This window comes from Triturus cristatus, chromosome 11 (genome assembly GCF_964204655.1).
Source record: "Triturus cristatus chromosome 11, aTriCri1.1, whole genome shotgun sequence".
In the NCBI taxonomy this organism is placed as follows: domain Eukaryota; kingdom Metazoa; phylum Chordata; class Amphibia; order Caudata; family Salamandridae; genus Triturus; species Triturus cristatus.
Window position 1 is genome coordinate 1,152,423,279 of NC_140594.1, and position 23,484 is coordinate 1,152,446,762.

Here is a 23,484-nt window from a genome sequence, read left to right on the forward strand (position 1 = left end):
TGCAATGTTCACTGGCCTCTTCAAACTCCTGCAAAGACCACATGCCTCTCTTGGATTGGATAACAGGGGCCATCTTGATCAAGGAATTGCATTGTGATTGTGTTATGCAAGGTGATGCCAGGCAGAGCAAATCCCTAATTCAGATTTACAAAGCCCGCAGGGAAATCGGAATGCCATGCGTGGCTTTGTAAAGAAATATAACGCAACGCAGCGGCGTGTGTTGCGTTGCATCTCATTTAGAGCTGATAGGTGTTCCATTGGTGGAACATGAGCATTCCGTGCATTCACCCACGGATCAGCATGAATAACGAGGAGAAAAATCATATTTCCTCCTACTCATTTCTTATTTCTATACGTGATTAATTCTGTGTCATTCATAGAAAAAGGAAAATGCCTCTTAGGATGGTTTTTCTGCAGGAGGGTGTGCCTCCCAGCACACAAACAATCCTGCCTATAATACAAATACTCTTGCACCATAGTGCAAGGGTGCCTGCATTAACGCTAGGCAGATCACAGTGCGCCAGGGCTTGGAGGGAGAGGAAGTGCACTTTATTTTAGTACATATGGCACATTTCTGCTCTCTCCATTTCACACAACGCAGCGCAGCAAGTTTTCTTGTTGAGAGACAGCAGGGTATGGAGGCAAAGCAGGGCCAGAAAGTGGCTCTGGATGAGGATAAAAAGTGAGCGATGGAGGAAGGACAGGCAGTGAGACAATTCAAGTGTCATTAGTCTTAATGCTCCCAAGTTTGGGATTTATTGTGTTAACTGTGACGTGTCCTCTACAAATTTGGGGCTGATAGGATGGGACGGTCAATAACCCAAAGATAATGTCAGTGTTAGCAGCAGGCACTAAGGTACTCATAGAGGTGCCTAGAATTGATATACATATAACATGCACAGCACAGCTGGGGCATCGTGAACCCCCAATTCAGCAGCCACCGCAGGGGAGGGTTTGTTGATGGGCCTCTTTGTCTGCAACGCTGCAGAGAAGGGCACATAATTATCACTATAAGGCAATTGCAGATTCAGTGAAGGGGACAAGAAAGATACATTTAGGAAAAAAAGAGGAACGACAATGATAAAGTAGGACAAGCAAAAGCAAAGAAGAAAGAAAGATGGGTGGCTAGAAGGTGAAGGAAGGAATGTTAGAAGACGAAAGATAGGAAAGGTATAAGAGGCATGGGTAAATGGATGGGTGGAACGTGAGAAGATGGATGGGTAGGTGGATGGATGGGTGGCTGAAAAAGGAATGGATGGCAGAGTAAATGGAAAGGTGGGAGCGTGAAAAGATTGTTGGGCAAGGAGGATCAACTTGTGGTTAGAAGGATTTATTGCTTGATGGCCGAGTCACAGGATGGCTGGAGTTTTGGATGGGTGCATGCATAGATGAACCTGTGATTGGATGGAATAGCCCATGGATTGGTAGAATGGTGAATGATTGAATGAGGGATGAAAGAATGAATAGATGACAGAATGGAAAAGTGAAATGGTGTATAATTGGAGGTGGATGAAAAGGTGGAAGAATGAATAGATAGAAGCATGGATAAAAGAGTCAAGGGAGCTCTTCCGGGGTGACATCTTGGTCTTAACTTCATATGGCTGCACATTTATCCCACACACCACACCAATAATGTCACATTGTGCAAGCTTTATCAGTCAGGTAGCTCTCTGGGACTGTTTCTCAATAATGTCAGACAAGTTTCACTCTGTGTAGGTATCATCCATGTGATGCAGGTGAGTGGAGCTAAAAGATGGTGCACATGTCATGTGTGGGCATCGAATCTGGTGTGGAGAAATATATAATACATATATATATATGTGATGTCGTGTATTTTAGCCATAATCATGATAGTTGATCCTTTTTAACTTTTATTGTATGTTGTGCTTTTATGATATTTTTATCGAATAAAGCTATACCTACCTATATATATATATATATATATATATATATATATATATATATATATATATATATATATATATATATATATAAATATATATAATTTGGAAGAAAGCTAGATCTTGGTCTAGAAAGAGTGCTTTTCGTGATTTACTTTAAATCCATTCAGTAGTTTTTGAGTAATTAATGCAATGTATCAAGCTGCGGAGGGTCCGTAGTGCCAACAGATCTCATCATGAGATTTGTTTGGCTGCCTCCACATTAACATGCCAGCCATATGGAAAACCCTCCGCAGGCACCTAACCCTGCAGGAGTTCAGCTACAGGGCCTGTTTTGTTGCCCAACCCCCATATGTAGGCAATCCGGAAGGGGGGCACACAGCCCTCCCCGAGGCTAAATACGGCCCCGGGGACCCCATCTCCTGGGGCTCAGACAATTACTGCAAGGGGAGGGGGGCCGTGTGGCACCCCTGGTGCCGATTGAAACTCTCGGGCCCCCATCCCTTGGGGCCCAGTCAATTTGTGCAAGGGGAGGGAGCTGTGCACCACCCCTTACTTGGCTGATTTCAGCCCCGGGTGCCCCATTCCCCAAAACCCAGACAATTAGTGCAAGAGGAGGGGGGACATGCTGCCCCCCTCCCTGGGATGATTTAGGCCCTGAGAGACTCCACCCTTTAGTGCCTGGCCACTTCATGCTGGGTGCCCTGGCCCCACCCAGGGCACCCAGTGTGCACTGTTGGGGACAGCAGGGGGAGCCTGAATGCCCCCTTGGTCCCTGCTGGCTCCCTGTCTCCAGCGGGAAGAAGCAAAAAATGTTGCTCCCTGCATGCAAGAGCAATTTTTTCATCTGTTTTCCCGCCCTCTTGACAGCGGGCAGAGAAACAGATGAAAAGTGCACTCCCAGGTGGCAGGAGCAGTTTTCCTGCTCCCCCCTGCTGGGAGCAGACTTACGTTTGCTCTTGCTTGGTGGGAGCTGGCAAAGCTCCCGCTAAGCAAGTGCAAACATCTATGGTGGTGATCCCCAGGTCCATTAATGGCTCCACAAACATCGGCCTTGCCCTAGGGAGGTGGCAGTCCTCTGGGCAGTAAAAGGCCTGGGGAAGGGGCTGCGTGCCCCCCTGCCCGAATATACTTATATAGATTTGCCCCAGGGAACTGGCTCACCCAGGGGCTGAGGTAAAAACAAGCACAGGAGACCGTGCTTGTTTTAGTTTTTTAACTTTTGCCGAGATTGGGTTCCCCAGGGCAAAAATCAGCCTGGGGATGGGAGCAGCGTGCTCCCTCTCTCCTCTTAAATATGAAATGGGTGACCTGTTAGGGTCTAGGGCACCCACCATTTATTAGGTGAACCCTGGGGATGGAGTCCTCGGGCTAAAATTGGCCCAGGTAGGTGAGCTGCATGCCCCTCTTTTACAATAAGGCCAGGCCCTCAGAGATGGTGTCCCTGTGGCTGAAATCCGCATGGGAGGGAGGTCTGCATGTCCTCTCCCCCATAATTTAAGTAATAGGCCCTGGGGGATGGGGCCCCTGGGACCAAATCGGGTCCGTGGATAGGGGGCTATGTACCCCTCTCCCCTAACAAAAGGTGGTAGGCCATGGGGGATGGGGTCCCCTGGGCACAAACTGCCCAGGGAGGGGGGGTGGCCTGCATGCTCCCACCCAGGTTGACTCCCTTTGAGGGCCTGTCGCCAGCACCCTGCTGTGCACGGCCGAAGGCGGTGTGCAGAATGGGGTTGGCCGCAGGGTTTTATTAGCATATGGTAATTAAATATTACTCTACGTTAAAAAAATATAATAAATTCACTGAGAAAAACAAAGGTTACCGGGATGTTATAGTTAGGTTCACATTTTACACATGTAAAACCAAAGAAATTCAGCAGTTATAGTTAGAGTTATCTTAAGTAACTATAACTCATGCCCTAAAGTAACTATAACTCGTGCCCTCGTCATGCACTGATGATTCCCCACATATTACATCACTCATGACATTTTCTATGACATCAGTGATAAACATCTTCTATGACATCATTGATAATATTAGTGCAGCATTTGCTGTAAAATTATTAATGAGAAGACTGTTCATGACAGGGGTGCGAGTTTTCATCTTTATCACTCGGATATTTCGATTGCATATCATCAGGTGGCACTATGCGAGTAAATTATACATCTCACCACGTTTGTTACTCTAGAGGGGGCGTTCTGTTACAAATGCATACCTTTGGATTAGAGTGGGCGTATACGATAGTAATAAAGGATTTACAGCAGTTCACAAAACCCACCTGCGAAGCCACGGACGTCACACCTTCCCAGAAACTCTGGGACAAGCTCAGCTCCTACTTACATCGGAAGATCAAGGCCCTCTACGACAACTTCAGTGAACCAACGACGAGCACCGCCCCCTACCCACCGCCGCCGACAAGCCGACCATCACGTCCTGGGAACCCGCTACCGTCGAACTCATCACAGCGACCATGAAGAAAACACACTCAGGAGCCCCATCGGACCCCTGCCCACCTCACATCTTCCACAGGGCCGCCACCGTCATCGCAGCCGAACTAGGACACACCATCAATGCCTCCCTCAGATCAGGCATCTGCCTAGACGCCTGGAAATGGGTGAAGGTAAAACCCCTCCTCAAGAAACCATCGGCCGACCCAACGGACCTGAAAAACTACCGGACCATCTCTCTCCTCCAGGTTGCGGCCAAAGTCACCGAGAGACTCGTAAACACACAGCTGACTGCCTTCATAGAAGAGAACTCTATCCTGAACGCCTCCCAGTCTGGATTCCGCAGCACCTACAGCATCGAGACAGCCCTCCTCGCTGCCACCGACGACATCTGCATGCTACTTGACCAGGGACACACCGCTGCCCTTGCCCTTCTAGACCTCTCCGCAGCCTTCGACACCGTTTCACATCGTACTCTCGCAGCCAGACTGCACAAGGAGGGAACACAAGGGGCCGCCCTCGACTGGATCCAATCCTTCCTCTCCGGCAGAACCCAGAGGATCCGACTCCCATCCTTCCTCTCCAAACCCACGGAAATCAACTGCTGAGTACCCCAGGAATCATCACTCAGCCCCATGCTCTTCAACATCTACATGGCCCCCCTCGCCGCCATCATCAGACAGCATGGGCTCAGCATCGTATCCTACGCCGCCGACACCCAGCTCATCCTCTCGCTCACGAAGAATCCCGAAGACACCAGACTCTGTTTCCAGGAAGGTATGAAGACGTGGCAGCCTGGATGAAGGACAGCTGCCTGAAGCTAAACTCAGAGAAGACCGATGTCCTCATCCTTGGCCCCTGCACCTCCGCCAGGGACAACACCTGGTGGCCTTCCGCCCTCGGGAGCCCACCCACCCCTACAGACCACTTTCAGAACCTCGACATCATCCTCAACTCCTCCCTCTCCATGAACTGCCAGATCAACGCCGTCGCCTCCACCAGTTTCAACTGCCTTCGCATCCTCCATAAGACCTTCAAGTGGATCCCAGCCGACTGCAGAAGGATCGTCACCCATGCACTCATTACCAGCAGACTGGACTACGGCAATGCCCTCCATGCCGGAATCAACATAACTCTTCTGCACAGACTCCAGACCATCCAGAACGCTGTAGCCAGACTCGTCCTCAGGACACCACGCCATGAGCATATGACACATCACCTACGAGGCCTCCACTGGCTCCCCGTCGAGAAGAGGGTCACCTTCAAACTCCTCACCCTCGCCTACAAATCCCTCCACAACATTGGACCCAAATTCCTCAACAAGAGAGTATCCTTCCACGTACCCAAGAGGAACCTCCGCTCCACCGACCTCGCCCTGGCAGAGGTCCCCCGCATCTGCAGGAACAAAACCAGCGAGAGAGCTTTTTCCCACATCGCTGCCAAAACCTGGAACGAACTCCCGGTGAACATCAGACGCTCCCCAACCATGCACACGTTCAGGAACGACCTCAAGACCTGGCTCTTCGACTGATCCAGAGCCGCCCCCCCCCAAGCGCCTTGAGACCCTCACGGGTGAGTAGCGTGCTATATAAACCCCTGATTGATTGAGATGTTAAAAAGTTGTAATGATGTCTTGTAGTTTCCAAACAACATTTTAATCTGTGGTTGTAACATGGAGAAGAAGCATGATTCCAGATTTTTAAGTACAGGGGGCTAACCCTCTGCAGCGATAAGTGCAAGTTTGTGATACCAGATGTGGATTATTTAGGTCACCACATTTCCAAAAAAGGCAGAAGCCCACGGTGAAACTACTAAAATTCCATCAATGATGCTCCCAGCCCAGTGAACAAGGATCAGCTCAGATCCTTCTTAGGGCTGGTGGAGTTTTACTCTAAGTTGATTCCTCCTTTTTTTGATATTACTCACCCTTTGAGAGGCTTATCAAGGAAGGATACATCATATGAGTAGACTGAATTGTGTCAGGAGGCGTTTGATAAAGTTCAACAGGATATCATTGCTTCCAGACCCTTGAGACCTTTCAACACTAAGGATACTAGCACAATAATAACTGGTTTAGACCTGTGTTACTACATGAAAGAGATAATTGGAAGTAACAAGTAATTGCATTTGCTTGTAGAACACTTCATGGTGTGGAACACACATACTCTACAATTAGAAAGAAGTGTTGGCTTTGTGGTGGGGCACGCAATATTCCCAGGTGCATATTTGGAGAGTGCCCTTTATTCTTCGTACTCAGGGATAGCTAATCTGTTATGGCGGACGAGTGTCACCCCACTGAAAAATATAATGATAATAAAACCATTTTATTATAATTGTACTTTTCTTTCTAAATCCTATCATCATCAGCCGAGGTTAGGGCAGGGACAGGGCCATCGTGATGGGGCATCACAGTCAGGGAGGAGTGGTGGGCACTTAAAGGTGTGCATGTACTGTTGGCCGGCCGTTCTAGGCCGGCCAAACAGACATGCACACTTTGGTTTCTCCAACCCAGCTCTTTTGTACAGCTGGGTTGGAGAAAAGCTGCAGGCTTCCTGTGCCTGAGCGAGTGTCAAGTCAGCCCGGTCAGGCCAATCACAGCGCTGCTCTCATGCTGGTAAATAATATTACCAGCATGTGAGCAGCGCTGTGATTGCCACCTGGGAGCCTGTGCAGCATTACCAGCGTCGGGAGAGGATCACCGAAGTTTAATTTATTCACCTACACCCCCACCCCACCTCCTGTTCACGTTGCCTCACCGCTTCCATTTTAGAGCAGCCGTCACTATTCGTACTGACCACAAACCTTTAGCTGATCTTTTCAGTATGAAGGGTGCTGGACGAGCCACTCCTAGAATAGCTGAATGACAATGGGGCACATGCATCAAGCTTTTTACTGGTTGCAAATGGGAAGATTCGCAGAATCGGCCCATTTGCGACCGGTAAAAAGCCATTTCCAATGCATCAACCCAAAATGCATTCGCAAAATAGGTCATCGCAATTTTTGCGATGACCTATTTTGCAAATGCATTTAGGGAATTGTGAGAAAGTGGCTCTGTATATACTGTTCCCAAATAGGTACAGTGTGCACAGAGTCCACAGTCCCCAGAGGTTTGGCAGAGGTTAAAGTTAGATATAACCTTACCCTCTAAAGTGGTAGCTTGGTCGAGCAGTAAGGCAGTATCAGAGGACAGTGTAAAGCATTTGTTGTACACACTCAGTCAGCAAATGGTCTCACACACTCAATAACTAAACTCTAGGCCAATGGTTTGTATAAAAAATATATGGTTGTTTTATTTTAGAACCAACAATAGATTTCAAAATATACTTTCTCAGAATGAGATGCTTTAGTTAAATACTTTGCAATAGGCAATTGACTTTTGCAGATAATAGTTACAGTTTTGTTGCAATATGCAACACAATTTAAAACACAATAATACATTGAGCTCAATGGGAATTTTAAGTTATGTGCACTTGATTACTTTCAGGATTACTTTTCTAACTCCAGGACTGGATCCTAGATTCAGTCCTGGGACAGTTCTTGGAAACAAGTGAGTAAATTTGTTTTGGTTACTGTGGTGATTTTTAAGCAATATTTTGCTATTTTAAAAGTTGACACTTAGAAACTTTTGCTAATCAAATTAACAATGTTATCCTATGGAAGGAAATTCACTTAGCAGGTAAGTGGGGTTATGGTTACTTTTTCTAGATCAATGTTGGATCCTAGATCCAGCACTAGTGTACAACCTGTAAGCAGTTGAGAAACTGCGTTTAAGTTACACAGGCGATTTTTTCAGGAATATTTATAAGTTTGCAAAATCGACACTTGGAAGAAATTTCATAGAAAAACAGTCAATGGTTTCCTATGGGAGAAAATTCAAGTTACGGGTAAAGTATGTTCTCGTTACTGTTGTAATCCAGTGCTGGGCTCCTATGCTCAGTACTGGGGCATCTATCTAAACCAGGTAAGTAATTACGTTTTCACAGTTGGTACGATTTAAAGAAAATAGTTGTAGTTTGCAAAAATCGACACTTAGAAGAAATTTCACAGAAAAACAGTCAATGGTTTCCTATGGGAGAAAATGCAAGTTACGGGTAAGTATGTTCTCGCTACTTTGGTAATCCAGTGCTGGGCTCCTATACTCAGTACTGGGGCATCTATCTAAAATAGTTAGTGGTAAGTACGGTTGTAAGTACTTTTCAGGGTCAGTGCTGGGCACCAAGATCCAGCACTGAGATCTCTCCTAATAGCAGGTGAGTATTTCCGTTTTCGTTACTCGGTTGATTTTAGGTGAATATTTTAAAGTTTAGAAACTCCACACAGAAGAAATTTCAGAAGAAGCCAGTCAATGTTACCCTATGGAAGAAAAATGAGTTATCTGCTTTTGGGTAAGTACTCGACTGGCAGAGTTAAGGTTCTGGGCATAGACTGAGGGGTCTCCCAGGGTCAGGTAAGTACAGTTGTTACACCCTCAGCGGCATGGGGGCAGCCGGGTGCAGAGTGGGTTAGGCCCAATGTTAGCCTATGGGAGGCAGGGGGGCCTTGGTTGGTGGCTGCTGACTAGCAGGCCACGCGGCTGTGTGAGCTGAGCTCCTGGTCACTTGCTCAGGGCAAATGGGGAAGTATAAGATAACCAAAGATTACACAGCCGACTGGTAGTGCGCACATCAGTATCAAAGTCCCATATTCATGTAGATCCTGTGCCAATCAACTCCGAGACCTGCTGTGTTTCGAACCCACTGGAAAACCAGAGACGACAAATGGGGAAAATTGGAGGTGGCACCAGGTATGAAGTCACAATTACATGAGAACGAATAAGTTCACTGTAGTATTTTATTCTTCTTCATATAACATGTAAAAACAACAGCCTGTTGTTTTTACATGTTATATGAAGAAGAATAAAATACTACAGTGAACTTATTCGTTCTCATGTAATTGTGACTTCATACCTGGTGCCACCTCCAATTTTCCCCAAATTGGGAAGTATGTAGGAGTAGAAGTTGCACTGCCAGGGCCACTGGGTGCAGGGTGCTTTTGAGCCTTCGGGCGCTCAATGGATTTCAATGGGAAAGCTCAAGGACGAACAAAGGCTGCAAGCTCGGGGATGAAGATTCTTCGGGTGCCACCACCACTTCGAGAGGTAAGTTGGGTAGTTGAAGGATAGGTAGGTACCCAGGAGTCGGGCACAGGGGGCCGCAGGGCGCCGGGTGCAGGGGTGCCTTTTGATGTCGGGAAACCTTACCCTCTGTTGATCGCGGTTGGGGGGGTCCCTGGTTCTGAGGCTGCAGGCGTCGTCAGGAGCGTCGAGGTGGGTCCTTGGGTGCCGGATTCGGGGTCACAGTCACCGGGGGGTCGTCCTCAGGGTCTTTGTCCACTCTGGCACGGGCCAGGCTTGGCAGGTGCAGAGTGTGCAGGGTTCGCGGTTCCGGACTGATGCCAGGGGATAGAAACTTGCTTTGAGCAGAGCCACTGCTCATGGGTGTCCCAGATGCCCAGAGTCACAAGGTAGCCAGGTCCTCCGGGGTTTGTGAGGTTGCTGGCCATAGGAGGTGCCGGGATTTAGCAGGAGCAGGTTCGAGGGTCGACAGGCTGGTCGGGCTGGGGCCAAAGCAGTTGGTGTCTTCCTCTTCTTAGCAGCTGCACGGCAAGTCTTCTTTCTTCTTGTTCTTCTTTGCTTTTTCGGAATCTGGAATCTGAGGAGGGAAGGTTCAGGGTGCCCCTAAATACTAGATTTAGGGGCGTTACAGGTAGGTAAAGGGCAGGGACCAATGGGTCCCTCTCTGGGGTGGGTACACCCCCTATCCTGCCACTCTCCTGTGAAAGGGGGGAAGTAGCCTAGTCCTGATTGGGCAGGGCTTCCCATCGTCAAGATGGCGAGAGCCCGGAGATGTGCTTCACCTCGCCTCCCCCACCTGAAGGGTGGGGTTGGCAGAGGCTGGCACATCCCCTGTCCTTACTTGGGGTTTCCAGTCAGTCTTCCCGCCAGAGTGGGGGTCAGAACCAGTGGGGGCCAGTTGCTGAGTACAGCAAGTGGCCTGGAGAAGCTCACAAAGGTGGCATGCCTTTGAAGCTTCCCCCTGCCCATCCTCGGGGAGGAGACCTAGCACCTCGCCCAGGATGTGCATTGTTGCAGGCCCAGGAGAGCGGGGGCTCTCCACCCAGGGGCCCAGCAACATGTCTGCTGTGTGGCAGCCTGGCAGCCTCTCAGACAAGACGTGGATTGTAGGTTAAGTTTCAGGGGGCATCTCTAAGATGCCCTCTGTAGTGCTTTGTACATTAAATCCCACACTGGCATCAGTGCGGGTTTAATGTGCTGAGAAGTATGATACCAAACTTCTTAGTCTTTAGTGTTGCCATTATGGTGCTGTGGAGTTCGTGTTTGACGAGCTCCCAGCACCATATACTCCTAAATGGCAGCACTGCACTTACAATGCCCAGGAATGGACCTGTGTACTGTAGGGGCACAGGGCTCATGCTCCTGTGCCCACACCACTGGCATAGGGCACCCAGCTAGAGCGGTGGCTGATGTATGCCAGGGCAGTGTAGGTTGTGGGCATGGCACACAGGGATGTGTGCCATGTCGACTCTTTGTTTTGTCTTGTACCCAGACACTCAGCCTGCAAGGGCAGTGTGTTTGAGTTAGGGTACAGGGCCTCTAAGGGTGGCACAATAAGTGCTGCAGCCCTTAGAGGCCTTCCCTGGTCACAAAGCCCTGGGTACCTAGGGTACCATTTACCAGGGGCTGGCATGTGGCCAGGGTTTGCCAATTTGGGTTTTAGGTTTTAGGGAAGGAACATAGGCCCTGGGCACCTGATTGGCAGGAGCCCAGGGCACACTCAGTCAAAGTACAGTCAGCAATTTAGCAAAAAGTGGGGGCATACCATGCAAGAAAGATGGCACTTAACTCACAGGAATCGCAATTTGTGATTCCCTAAATGCAATGCAAAAAACATTTTCAAAATGCGACTTTGCATTAAGGAATCGCAAATTAACATCAACTTCAAGTTGATGTTAATTTGCAAATCCTTAGAAAAATGCACAAAAATTGAATTTTTCTAAGTGCCATGCTGTGCATACACATGCCCTTAGGGCATGTGTATGCGCCACAACTACACACTTACCTTTTTTGGTGGTGCATCGGGGGGGCATTAGGTCCCCTAGCACCCTTGAAATTGCATTGGCAATTTGCGATTATCTATTTGGCAATCACAAATTGCGAATGCTTTCTCATTCATTCCTATGGACCTCTGAGCAATTTGCGATTCGCCATTAGGGAATGTGTAGGAATCGCTATTACTTTTGTGCAACCTACATACATAAGGAAGTGCGACTCCTTAGTAGCGATTCCTTAAAAAACACTATAAAGGAATCGCAATTCCTTATCTTGATGCATGTACCCCAGTACCATTTGCAGTTATATAACTGCAATCTACCCAGGAAAAAAAATATTATGGCTGTTTTTTTGTTTAGGATGCCAAGAGACGAAGGGCATGAGTGGGACTTAGAAGTAAGCGAGAGAGTGTGGCAAACCTGTCAATGGGATGATGCACTACATTGGGCTTTGTCTGAGAGGGTATGGAGAGATGGTTTGGATGGAGATAAATTAATGAAGAAAGTTATGAAATGACTATCTTCAGGTTGGCCCTGTGTCAAGACTGTATCTCAAGATGCCAAACCGTGTGCACAGATTTCCCTTGAATTGGCATGTGAGAATGGGTTATTACATAGGGCAGGTCAATTAGTTGTGCCAACTCCCTTGAGAAAAAAGATGTTAGAATTGGCCCATGAAGGCCATATTGGTATTCGTGCCATGAACCGAAGGGTGCAAGATGATTTTTGGTGGCCAGGTGTTGACAAATCTTTAGAACAATTTGTTAGAAATTGTGGACGTGTATATTGAGTGATAAATCTTAGAGTCTTGTGCCATCTTCCATCATACCTATAGATGATCCTATGGTTCCTTGGTCAAAACTCGCCTTAGAGATCACTGGTCCCATAATTGTCTTGGGTGAAAGTTTCTAAATAAGTGGACTGAAGTTACTTTGTGAGGATCAGTTACAATTTGCATTTGCCAGTGAGTTGGATTGGAAAACAGGGGTGGGAGACATGTTGTGGACATAAAGAACTACACCCAGTATTTCCACTGGTGTATCTCCATTTGTGTTATTACGGGGTTGTATGCCTGGCTCCAAATGAAGCAGGCGATGGATGGACCTTGTGGTGTTGATATATCTTGTTTATCTACTTCGTAGATGTCAGAAAAGTAGTTCCGTGTGCATATGCAAAGTCAGTGTAAAGACTGATTCACAGGATGTGTCTGTTAGATGTTGGGTTAGAATAAAGTCACTTGGTCCCTCGTTTACAATATTTTGGCATTGGGCAGTGCCGCAAGCCTTCCTGCTGTGGTGACCTATGTCAAAAGAATAGGGCAGGAATGTGCCGTATCTATGAGCTGCTGCGCATTGCTGTCCTTTTTCAGAGCACTCACACACAAACGTCTGCCATGCACAAATGCAGGCAACCACGCACCATGGTGCAAGGGTTTCTGCTTAGAAATCAGGTTGTTTTTGTGGGGTAAGGGATACCTTCCTTCAAATAAACAACCCTTACGCCACCCCTGGGGAAGCGTAGGGTTTTGACGCATTACCAGGTTTACAGCATGTTGTAAATCTGGGAATGTGTCAAATGCCAAGGGTTTAACTTGGGAACACCCACCATAATGCCCATGGCACGCCTCCCCATTGCAGTGTGAGGCAATGCAGCGACTTGTGCTGCGTTGCCTCACACCATATCTACGGGGTCATGAAAAGCCACACAGGGTGGCTTTACATGACCTTGTAGATAGGGGTAAGCCCAGTGCGCCGCCAGAACTTCATAAAAAGTGACGTTGCGGTGGCGGACTGGGCTTGTAAAAAAGCCCCTTGGTTTGGTGCCCAAGGGGAGGTCCAGACTTTCACCTCCCTTATGTACTGAACATTGTCTTCCTTGTGTGGTACATACCAGTGATGGTAAAGTTGGGAATAAGAACAACATGGCCCTAATACCCCACTGTGAGGAAGAATGTGTGCATGGTCATTTCACTGAGAAAGTATCTTAAACTCATAAACCAAGAGCTTATGAAACACGTCTATTCTGAGTGACACCTTCCCACTCATTGTAAAGACTTTGTGATGACATGAAAAACACATAATGCGCTTATGTTGTGTCTCATCACTTTGGCAACTGCATGGTATGTGTTCTTGCTATGTTTAGAACTTTGCGGTAATTACATGGTTCCATTTAATGAATGTTTACACTGTTTTACTATTAACTCAACGTTGCCCATTGTAACATTCAGTGTAATGCACTGGCTACATTATTTAAGTATTATGTTAGTCTATGATTCTGTTTGTATCCACTCTTCAAATTTTTGCTGTTTGACCATTTTGAGTCTGTACTTTATTTATTTTAAGAGGGGAGATGTGTGGGGTCTCCTGTGGTCCTGTGACCTTGTGCGTGCTCCTGCCCTCGCGGTCACCCACTGCGCTGGGAGGATGGGAGTCGGTTGCGCTGATATGGTGTTGGTGGTCGGTCTCGGTTACATCCTGTACTCACCAATAAACTGACGTGGATTGCTTTACTGGGTGAGTTTCCCCAAAATTCTAAAAACCCACTACCTCCCTTTACCTCTTCCAATCCCTTTGCCCTAAAAAAAAAAAAACCTACCCCTTTACCTCCACCCTCCCCGGACCCCCCCCCCCCCAAAAAAAAACCTTGCCCCTCTTTATCTCTACCTGACCCTGAACCCTAAAGACCTTACCGCCCTTTACCTCTCCCTGCCCAGTACCCTAAAAACACTTTACCTTATTTTACCTGTACCTCCATTAAGCTTACCCAACCCGTAAATTATATTTTTTTCAAATGGCATAATGTGTACGTCATTAAAAAAAAGTCTCCAGCGTGGTAAAACACCGCAGGGTAAAGTACCAAAATGTGTCCTGTTGGTAGTTTCCTGTGTGTTGCTTTCCTGCGTGGTAATGTCCTGTGGCATAAAAGATTGCACTGCCTCCCTCCTGGTCGCCATACTCTGAGCGCCTCCCTTCTGCCACCACGCGTGCGCAGCTCTCCACTGTTTTTAGCTAGGCTCACACTCTATTTAAATGCATATACATGAAGCAAACATCAAATTAACTAATAATAGCTGTTGTGCACTTTTTAGGAAAAAAGTGTAAATCCCAATAAAGGCATCAAGGCGTTCCTCTTCTTCAGCGTCATTGCTGGTCAGCTCTCGGGACATACATGGGGCACCGTAAGGACCATCCTGGAATCCAGTTGACCCCCCTCACTCCCCACACCACCTGCTCTGGCGCAATGTTCCTGGACTACCTGTCGCCAGAGACGTGGATATAAGATGCTTCCACCGGAGCATAAAACCCCTCCCGCGCCTGGTCTAACGCTTCTAAGCCCACCCGACGTCTGTCTTCACTTATAAGGACCAATCACCTTGGAAACGCTGCTCCCTAAATGAAATAACTGGCTGGAGCCATCATTCCACAGATATCAAATCAATACTTAACGGCTTGTGGGGTTTTTTGTCTGCTGGTCTGTTGATACCTTGGCATAGTTCGCAACCCAAAGCTTTTTGCTCTCGAGATTCGAGTGAAAATACACAAATTCGTCAACATGTGCCGTTATTAGGAGCTAAAAAAGAACTTTGGCAAGCACCTGGCAGAAACAACGTTCTCTCCTTCACGATGGTAGGTGCAGAGAAAAACGGGGCTGTAATTCTGCACACATTTCATGGGGTGGGTGAAGAACGGGAAAACACAAGTAGTGTGAAACAAGCCACCCGGGTCTGCTTCCTACTAGTGAAAAATGAACTCACCAATATGGAAAGGGAAGCTATCATACGAGCAATGTTGAAATAGAATGGGGAGAAAAGGTCACAGCGAGGGGAAAACTTCTGCAAAACTTTGAGCTGGGAATAACTTGGTTGATTCGTCACCACCCAATGCCACCTGCATGACCATCCCTTAGTGGGGACGTCCGGGACTGATCCAGTATATCCCCCCCCCCCCCCCCCCCCGGTGTGATTCCTTCTTTGGGGCTCTAGCATCTGTACCCCCTAGAACCTTCATCTGTACCCCTGGAACCTTCATCTGTACCCCCTAGTACCTTAATCTGTACCCCCTGGAACCTTCATCTGTACCCCTGGAATCTTCATCCGCTTTAAAATGCTAAGACATTGCTCGTGCAACGCTCCAAAAGACAGGTCAATTAACATCCATTAATTCATAGCGATGGACTTTACAACTCAAAGCACTTACTTGGCATTAGGGCTGACGTCCATATGAGGACGACCAGGGCAAGCCTCATGGTTCAGAGTCTGTTCCCCCTAATGTTCAAGGACTTCTCAGCTCCCTTGTGGGACGTCAACTCTGCAGACATACGGCGGGCGCCTGACTCGCCCTTCTCAAGCTCTAGGCAGTGATGAGTTGTGGCTCGGTTGCCAGGGTGGCTTCTTGTCCAGGAGGAAGTTGTAAGATTGAGTGTGACAAAGGTGGCAGGTGAGCTCTTGGACTTTCCAAAGTAACCTCCCACGGAGCATGCACGTTCCAGTTACCTGCAGAGGGGTCACCACCTCTGCACGAGGTATGCCCCTTCCCTCAGAGGCCCTCACCAGGTCTATTTATAGAACTGGACCCCTGGGAAGATGTGAGGGGATGCAAAACCCCACTGGTGAGGTGCTTGGCCTTGCATGTTACCATGTTCACCCTTTTGCATGGATTGAATTACATCCCTTAGACGTTCAGTAGTTGTTTTCAGGTCACAAAATTCTTAAATACACTGAAAATAAGATGGCAGATTCCTACACATTTCCCAGCTCTCTTTAAACAATGCAAGCAGGTTTTTTTTTTTTTAACTCAGCATTGTACCTTTCAGGGTTCCACATGTCATTTCAAGGCCAAGTTCAACGTTAGCTGTCAGGTGTCTCAGAGTGTTACTCAAACTGAGGTGACATTCCTGAGATGACCCCTGCTGATAGATCACAGAGCACAAGGAGACCTTGTAGCAGGTGTGAAGGAACAACAACTGCTCTCTGTGGGAAAATGCAAGATTCTTGCTGCGGGGCAGACCCGGTGACTCCACAGCCCCTCACGCGCCCTCCTCTGGTAGCATGCACCAGTGAGCCCAAAGGGAGGCCTTTGTCACAGTGGGCAAAACACCAGTTGTACTCTATTGTATGGTACTGTAGAATTTATAAAGTTCTTTGTACCCCACTGTGGGGCACTGAGGTGCATTTTTGGTTAATTTGTGTGCTGCAAGCTAGATGTCGGCAGTGTTGTATGTGTTGTGATCCTATGTGGGAAGCATGTTAGTGTCGTGCATGAGTGGCCAGGGGTATTCTTATCTTGTCTAGCAGTGTGATTGGGGTATGGGAGATAATCAATCAATCAATCATGCGATTGTTAAGCACGACTACTCATGGAGAGGTCTGTCGAGGTTCCAGGTTTTGAGGTTTCTTGCGAAGATGGGAAGCGATGTTATATGTCTGAGGGGGAGCGGAAGGGCGTTCCAGGCTCGGGCCGCGAGGAAGGAGAAGGAGCGGCCTCCCGATCTGGTCTTTCTGGTGTGGGGGACCACAGCGTAGGCACACACAATATAACTGTATTTAGCTGGTGGTGATAACTTACCCAACAGGTCTGCTTTGTGGGCTGTTTCATGATTTTTAACATGCAAGTGGCAGAGACTTACCTGAATGGTCTGTGTTGCAGTTGGTCCAGTTGGAGCGGCAGGCGAACTGAAAAACGAAAAAAACAGGCTGCTATACAGCAGCAACCTAGCCTGACGAGAAGCCGGGTGCTGCGCGCATGTACACCAAAAAAATGGAGGCAATTAGAGAATGCCCAGTAGTCCATATGGCAGCCTCAGGAAGAGATGCTGTCAAATGACTCAAATGGAAAGGAGGTTGGTGACATGAGCAGTTACCGTGCACCATCCCCATGCCATGAGACACTCGGGCCCGATTCACAAAGGGCCGAACACCCCGCAGTCACTCGGGGCAGAATTTCCGCAGTGAGAATTCTCATTAAAGAGATTTTGTCCAAATTACAGAGACTCCCCACGACTAAAGGGCATTCACCACGAGTGTGGAGTCCCTTTGTGAACCAAGCCCTCGGTGTTTAACATATAAAAACTTCTTGATAGTCTACGGCGTGGGTACTCACAAACATTTTCCAAGGGGCCAAAAAGAGGATCAAATAAAAATTACTCATCATATTGCCAATGGAAAATATCCAGCCCCACATTTTCACTCCCATTTTGACGGACTCACCTCCAACATTCCCAGAAAATACTCCCCTATCATAAATGCCAGTGCCATGCTCCTATTATACTCCCTATATTCATGACATAGTTCACGTACAATGAGGGCAGTCAGAGCGGAAACAACAGAAGAAGGAACATCTCACCCATCAAACCCACCATGACCCAGCAGGTGGATCAAATCCAATGGTTTCTCCTTCCATATCTGGTTGAGGGGCATTAGCGCTAAGCCAATGTTGGCTTTAGAAAGGGTTCCCTTATCTCAGCGAACAACCCCAATTGGTCATTCACCTTGGATATCGCCCGGTCACATTCCACAACTCTAGCAAGCTCCGAGTGCCATGCTGAAAGTGTGTGGAGGGATGGGTTCCTGCAGTGCTGTAGTATACGTACTTTGGCAGTGGCCAGGGATGTTGCTAGCCATCTTTGCCTGTGCTTGGAAGGCATCACACAGTTCGACATGTTAAGAAGGAGGGCGAGTTGCGTATATGGAATGGTCTGTACCCAAATATGGACAACACTAGCCAAATTTCAACCCAAAAAGTAGAGAGAATGGCACAATTCCATAATTTGTGAGGTGGGTTACAATTCCCCTCTCTCCACTACCAGCAGTTGTCCTAGAGAGGGAGGCCCACTCTGCGTGCTTCCTGTGGGGTCCAGTACCAATAATGCAACACCTTAAAAGAGCTAAGGTTGCTGCTTAGCCTCATGGAGCGGAGTGTCATGGGAGTGGACAAGGGTCGACAAATCCTCAGCATTGTAACCACGATGCTTTGCAGTCCGCCAGAATCCCCTAGCCACATCCTGTAGGTGCGGGGATGCAAGCCTCTATTAGGAGGCCGTATGATCCGGAGACCACCCCTTTGTACTTCCCCCAAATCTCCAAGTACTGACAGATGGCTGATTTAGAGGAAACGTCATGAGCCCTGCGGATTTCCACAGTGCCTAGAAGATAAGTGTCCCCAACATTAGTGCTATTATATGGGAGTGGAGGCATGCAGCAAAGGGTTGTTTATCCAAAGTACATGCATGTGCCTCGCTTGGTCAGCATGGCTCAGAGCATGGTGTTGTCCATTTATGGTGGGAGAGATCCAAGGGGCCAATTCACAGAGGGCCTCCGCACTTGTGGTGGAGGCCCCGCAGTTGTGGTGGGGGCCCCACACTCATGGCGGGCTCTCCAGAATGGGTAACTGCAGTATGGAGGTTGCACGACTGCGGGGCCTCCACCACAAGTGCAGAGGCCCTCTGTGAATTGGCCCTGAGTCTGTTGAGGGCCACCTGGGACCTGCCACTCTCTAGTAAATGTTGTGAAATGAAAATCAAGGTGGCGGGTCTGAAATAGCAGGAAGATAGTGTATGAGGTGTAGCCAATCATTTGCATCATGGCAAAAGGACATGTGTGAAAAACACAGTCCACTGATTTAGTGTCTGCATATAGTTTAGCACTTTCTAAGCTGGTCCACCCCCTTACGAATTTCTTAATAACTGAGTCTATGTGTACCAACAATGCCTTGCGGTTCAGGATAGGTTGCATTCTGAAGACACAATTGAAGCATGGTTATGTGACCATTTTCACGGCCTGTGCCCGGTCCCATTGACAAGAGCATTGGAGACCACTTTTCATAGGTTACTCAGGATTTGGCTAGGGGAGGCAATATGCTATTTCTTTCCATGTGAGGGACCTGTTAAGCAAGATTCCCAGGTATTTTATGCCTTTGAGAACCGATTTGAAATGTTAGACGTCCACGCAGGTCCTGGTGGTAGTATGTGACATGGGCATTACTTCACATATATCCCAAATGACCTTATACCCATAGAACTATAAGAATCTAGAAGGTCAGTGAGTGATGGCAGCGTCTCAACTGGTTTAGTTACCGTCTGGAAGATGTCACCCAAATAGAGAAGGGCTTTTACCATGACAGTATTTACAGATACTGACACAAAGAAGGGGTATCTGTTTCTATGGATAAAAAATAAAGTTTAATTTGGAGGTTAGGTGGAAATTCTTCATTTATGGCAAGGGACTTCCTAAATGGAAGATAGAGCCCTCACACACTCAGATTGGGGGACATGCTACACCATAGGGCTTAGCCTCATGGGGCTGGTGCTGCAATGCCCCGCAGGCCCGGCTAGAGGGCTTTTTGACTGAGATCTTCTCTTTAAGCTATATGGGTGAATGGGGGTTTGTAACTCTAGGGTAGAGTGTGCGTGAAAAGAACTGTGGTTAAAACTACCTAAGGAGTCTCAAAACAGGGTTTATTAAATTATCTCCTTGGTAGAGTTAGAAAAGGGAGAAAGTGTGAGAAGGCTGTCTCTGGCATATAATGAAGTGTAACAGTTTCCACACATGAAATTATGTTTAAAAGGTCGACATGTTTAACGCCTATTGGTCCAGGAGGGATCCAAGGTGTTTCTTCAGGACCAAAGGTACTGTACGTAGAACTAACTTCTACCTTGCACCAGGGCTGAATTGCTTCTGGTGAGAGAAAGAGGGAGGAACAACTGAAAATAATTTTGTATGTATATATCATGGGACTTTCATTGGTAAACTGTACCTGGTATAGAGTTCCTTAATTAAATAAACAGAATCAAACCCTCTGGTTGTATATTTCGGGGCGCCATGGATTGTGGCAGAGCACCGCGTAATGACTACGGTCAGACAATGGTCAGACATGGCGTCGCATGTGAGACGTACCCCTCTCTGCCCATCCGGAGACATTACAGATACTCCATGGATGTGGGAGTCATTCATGATTGCTGCGGCCAAAGTCTCCAAGGCCAGGAGATATTATATTGGGGAGAGGGGACATACCTGTTTGTCACGGGGTCACTGCTACGGACGATCGAGCTGGAGGGATACCTGACTGTTCCTTTCCGCCCTGGCCACAGGACTCGTACGGTCCCTTTAACCCAACCAGAGAATCCCTCGGGGAGGAGTCGACAATATGTACGTCAGAGGCCGCCGCCCAATCAGAGACGCCGAGCCCTCGTAAGGGGAACCCGGAAGAAGAGGAGAGCGCGAAAGCCGGAGGGAGCAGCGAGAGCAGAGAGAAGGAGACGGAGCAGGAGCGAGAAAGCAGCGGAGAGCGAGAGACCACGACTGAAGGGGAGAGCGGAATCCGAGGTGCGTCGCCGACGGAGCCAGGAGGCCAACGGATACGCTACTCGCCCCGTCACGTTCCTGGAGGAGCGTGGCTGGGAAAGGTACGTGATCGTATCTTGAGCCTTTCACACTCACGGGGAGGGACGGGGTGATTAGTACGAGGAGACGCGGGGAGCCTGAGTGTTGGGTGTTCTTTTTGGTTAAACAGCACACCACACCTCTGTGCCTAGGAACTTCACGTTATTTTTTTGTGTTAAGAGAGACACGGCAGTTGGTGGTAGCCCCGGTGATCCCTCACAATCCTTTCCCCCTCAAATCGCCTACGGTCCCTTCAAGCCTACTTACCTTTGTGTCCCTGTGTGTTTCTTCCCTGGGCAACGGACGGACGAGGAGACGGTCCCTACGGTGGAACCCTTGACCCGGACTTCCACAAGCCACACGACCCTGCAACGTCCTCAACCCTTCAAGAGAGAAAGAAAGGCGTTTTGAACTCAATAAAACCCGATTACTCAGTCCATTAACGAGTCACGGTGTTTGCTTCCAACCCTCCCCCTCCATACCATCCTTCACACTGTTGTGTACCCCAATGGATGAGGAAGTCACAAAAGAGAAAACCACCATAGTTAGGTTGTGCATCTGATTATTTTTTACAATTATTGAGTTGTTCAACACAATGAACAAGTTATTTACCTTCAGTATTGCCTAATCTGGTAGAGACAGGGTCATCTTATCTGGTAGAAACATGATCAAGCGGCAAATCCCTTCCCTTAGAATTCTCCCCAGGTGCCAGACTGAATCCAGAAATCTTTTTCAGCAGTAGCCCTTCGCGTCGGTAGAGGGCGCTGAGTGTTTCCGTAGTGACGTCGAACTTCGGATGTGACGTTGAGGTAGTCCCATGTATAGCCCCTCCTGAAGTGCTGCTGTTCGTTTCTTTGGTGACTAAATTCCGATCCTGAAACGCGGAGTCACTTAAAGAAACGGAACATGGAAAGCGTGCCAATGAAGAAATCTCTCTCTCTCTCTCTCTCTCTTTCTCTCTCTCTCTGACATACAGATGTATCTGCATGGAGGAGTATCCCAGTATCAAGCAGAAGGAATATACGAATATCAAGCAGGATGTTGTATGTAGGAACAAATCAGTTTGCAGAACGGGAGGATCCATAAGGAATCTGTGGCTAGAATCTGTCTCTACCAGGTAAGGCATTACCGAAGGTAAGTAACTTGCTCATCTGATACAGAAATATAGATGCAGATTCCTTACCTTTGAATTAGATCCCAAAGCAAAATCCTCCCCGGAGGAGGGCCTGCAAACTGATTAGAATCTTTAAGTAGAACTAGCCGTTGTCTTGCTGGAGCATGAGAAGACAGAAGAGACTGGCGGCTCTAAGGCAGGAAGGCTAACAAATATTGCTCTGCAGCCCAAAAACTGTGGTAGGAGCCACAGGTAACAAAAGCAGAAGAAGGAAAAGCTGTACTCCTAGCAGAGGAAGAGAAATGTGTCTGAAGACAACATTACACCTCTACCTATCAAATGAATGCACAGGCACAAAAGAACCCAAAACAGGGTCAGCCGCAAGGAAGGGAAACCAGGACTGAAGACAACACTACTGACCCATAGTTCCTTGCCATGGGAAAACATTACCTTGCCAAACTGTTTCATAGAAACAGAAAGAAGAGAAAGCATAACCCATGCACAAGGAAGATCATGGAGCAATACTCGAAAGAGGAGACTGCAAGGATAACAAGCACAACATCCGCCTAGATAAAGACACTGCTAGAGAAAGAGATAGCAGCCCTGGAAGCACCCATAAGATATGCATATGGGGAATAAAAAACAGAACACTGGTAATTGTAAAAGAAGAAGGAAGGATACAAGAAGACAAATCTTGTAATATCCCAAGATTAGCAACCTGCACACCACAGCATGTCAGTTTCACAGTATCTTATTTGGCAACGAGTTTCAATGTTGCCAAATAAAATACTGCGAAACTGACTGACATGCTAGGTGCAGGTTGGTTGCTAATCCTGGGATATTACGAGATTCGCCTTTGTTGTTATTTTTGAAACTGTTCTCCTGCATTGTCCCCGTTTGGTGGAAGCGGGCCGCTTTCTGTGGAGGATTTTGTGTATATATATATATATATATATAGATACGATTGATTTATTTTTCTCCATGAAAAAATTCCAGGAATTGAAGGACAGCACACCAGGAAACGGCACAAAAACTTTATTGTGCACTAGCTTATCAAGGACGACGCGTTTCGGCGTTTCCCTTTGTCAAGTAACTTCCTGCACCGCAAAGCGCCATAGAAATACGTTTACATGGTTCATGGACATAAACAAAATACTTTCGTATCACATTTTATGACGATTACATCGTGAGTTGTAACAAACTTAAATTCATTCATTTGTCGCCATACAAGTGAAAAATGCATACTGTTTTACATCCAATTAAGACATTGATTTTGCCGATGTGTAAAGGGCTTTCAAAAAGCAATGGGGTAACCCAGTATCCCTCAGAACCTGGGCAGACTTATGTCAAAGTTACAATGGTTCTGTCGGGTAAAACCATATCCAACTGGATATGTAGTAGGATGTCTGAATGAATCAGCAGTGACACAAAGACCAAAAAACCTCAATATCGTTATATGAATTCATTCATTTATGAAATTTGTCATCAAAAGTCATTTGCAAAAGCCATCACAATACAAAGACATAACAAATAGTAAC

General features: G+C 47.4%; 1 protein-coding gene across 1 annotated transcript in view; it reads right to left on the bottom strand.

Annotated features, from left to right (window-relative positions):
- LOC146788620 (uncharacterized) overlaps positions 1-15,790 on the bottom strand; it is a 447,327-nt gene extending 431,537 nt beyond the window's left edge. Inside the window, exon 1 of the mRNA XM_085635787.1 lies at positions 15,653-15,790. Coding sequence (XP_085491913.1) covers positions 15,653-15,701 — 49 coding nt within the window. The 5' untranslated portion in view covers positions 15,702-15,790. The remainder of the gene's footprint in view (positions 1-15,652) is intronic.
- Positions 15,791-23,484: the final 7,694 nt, after the last annotated feature.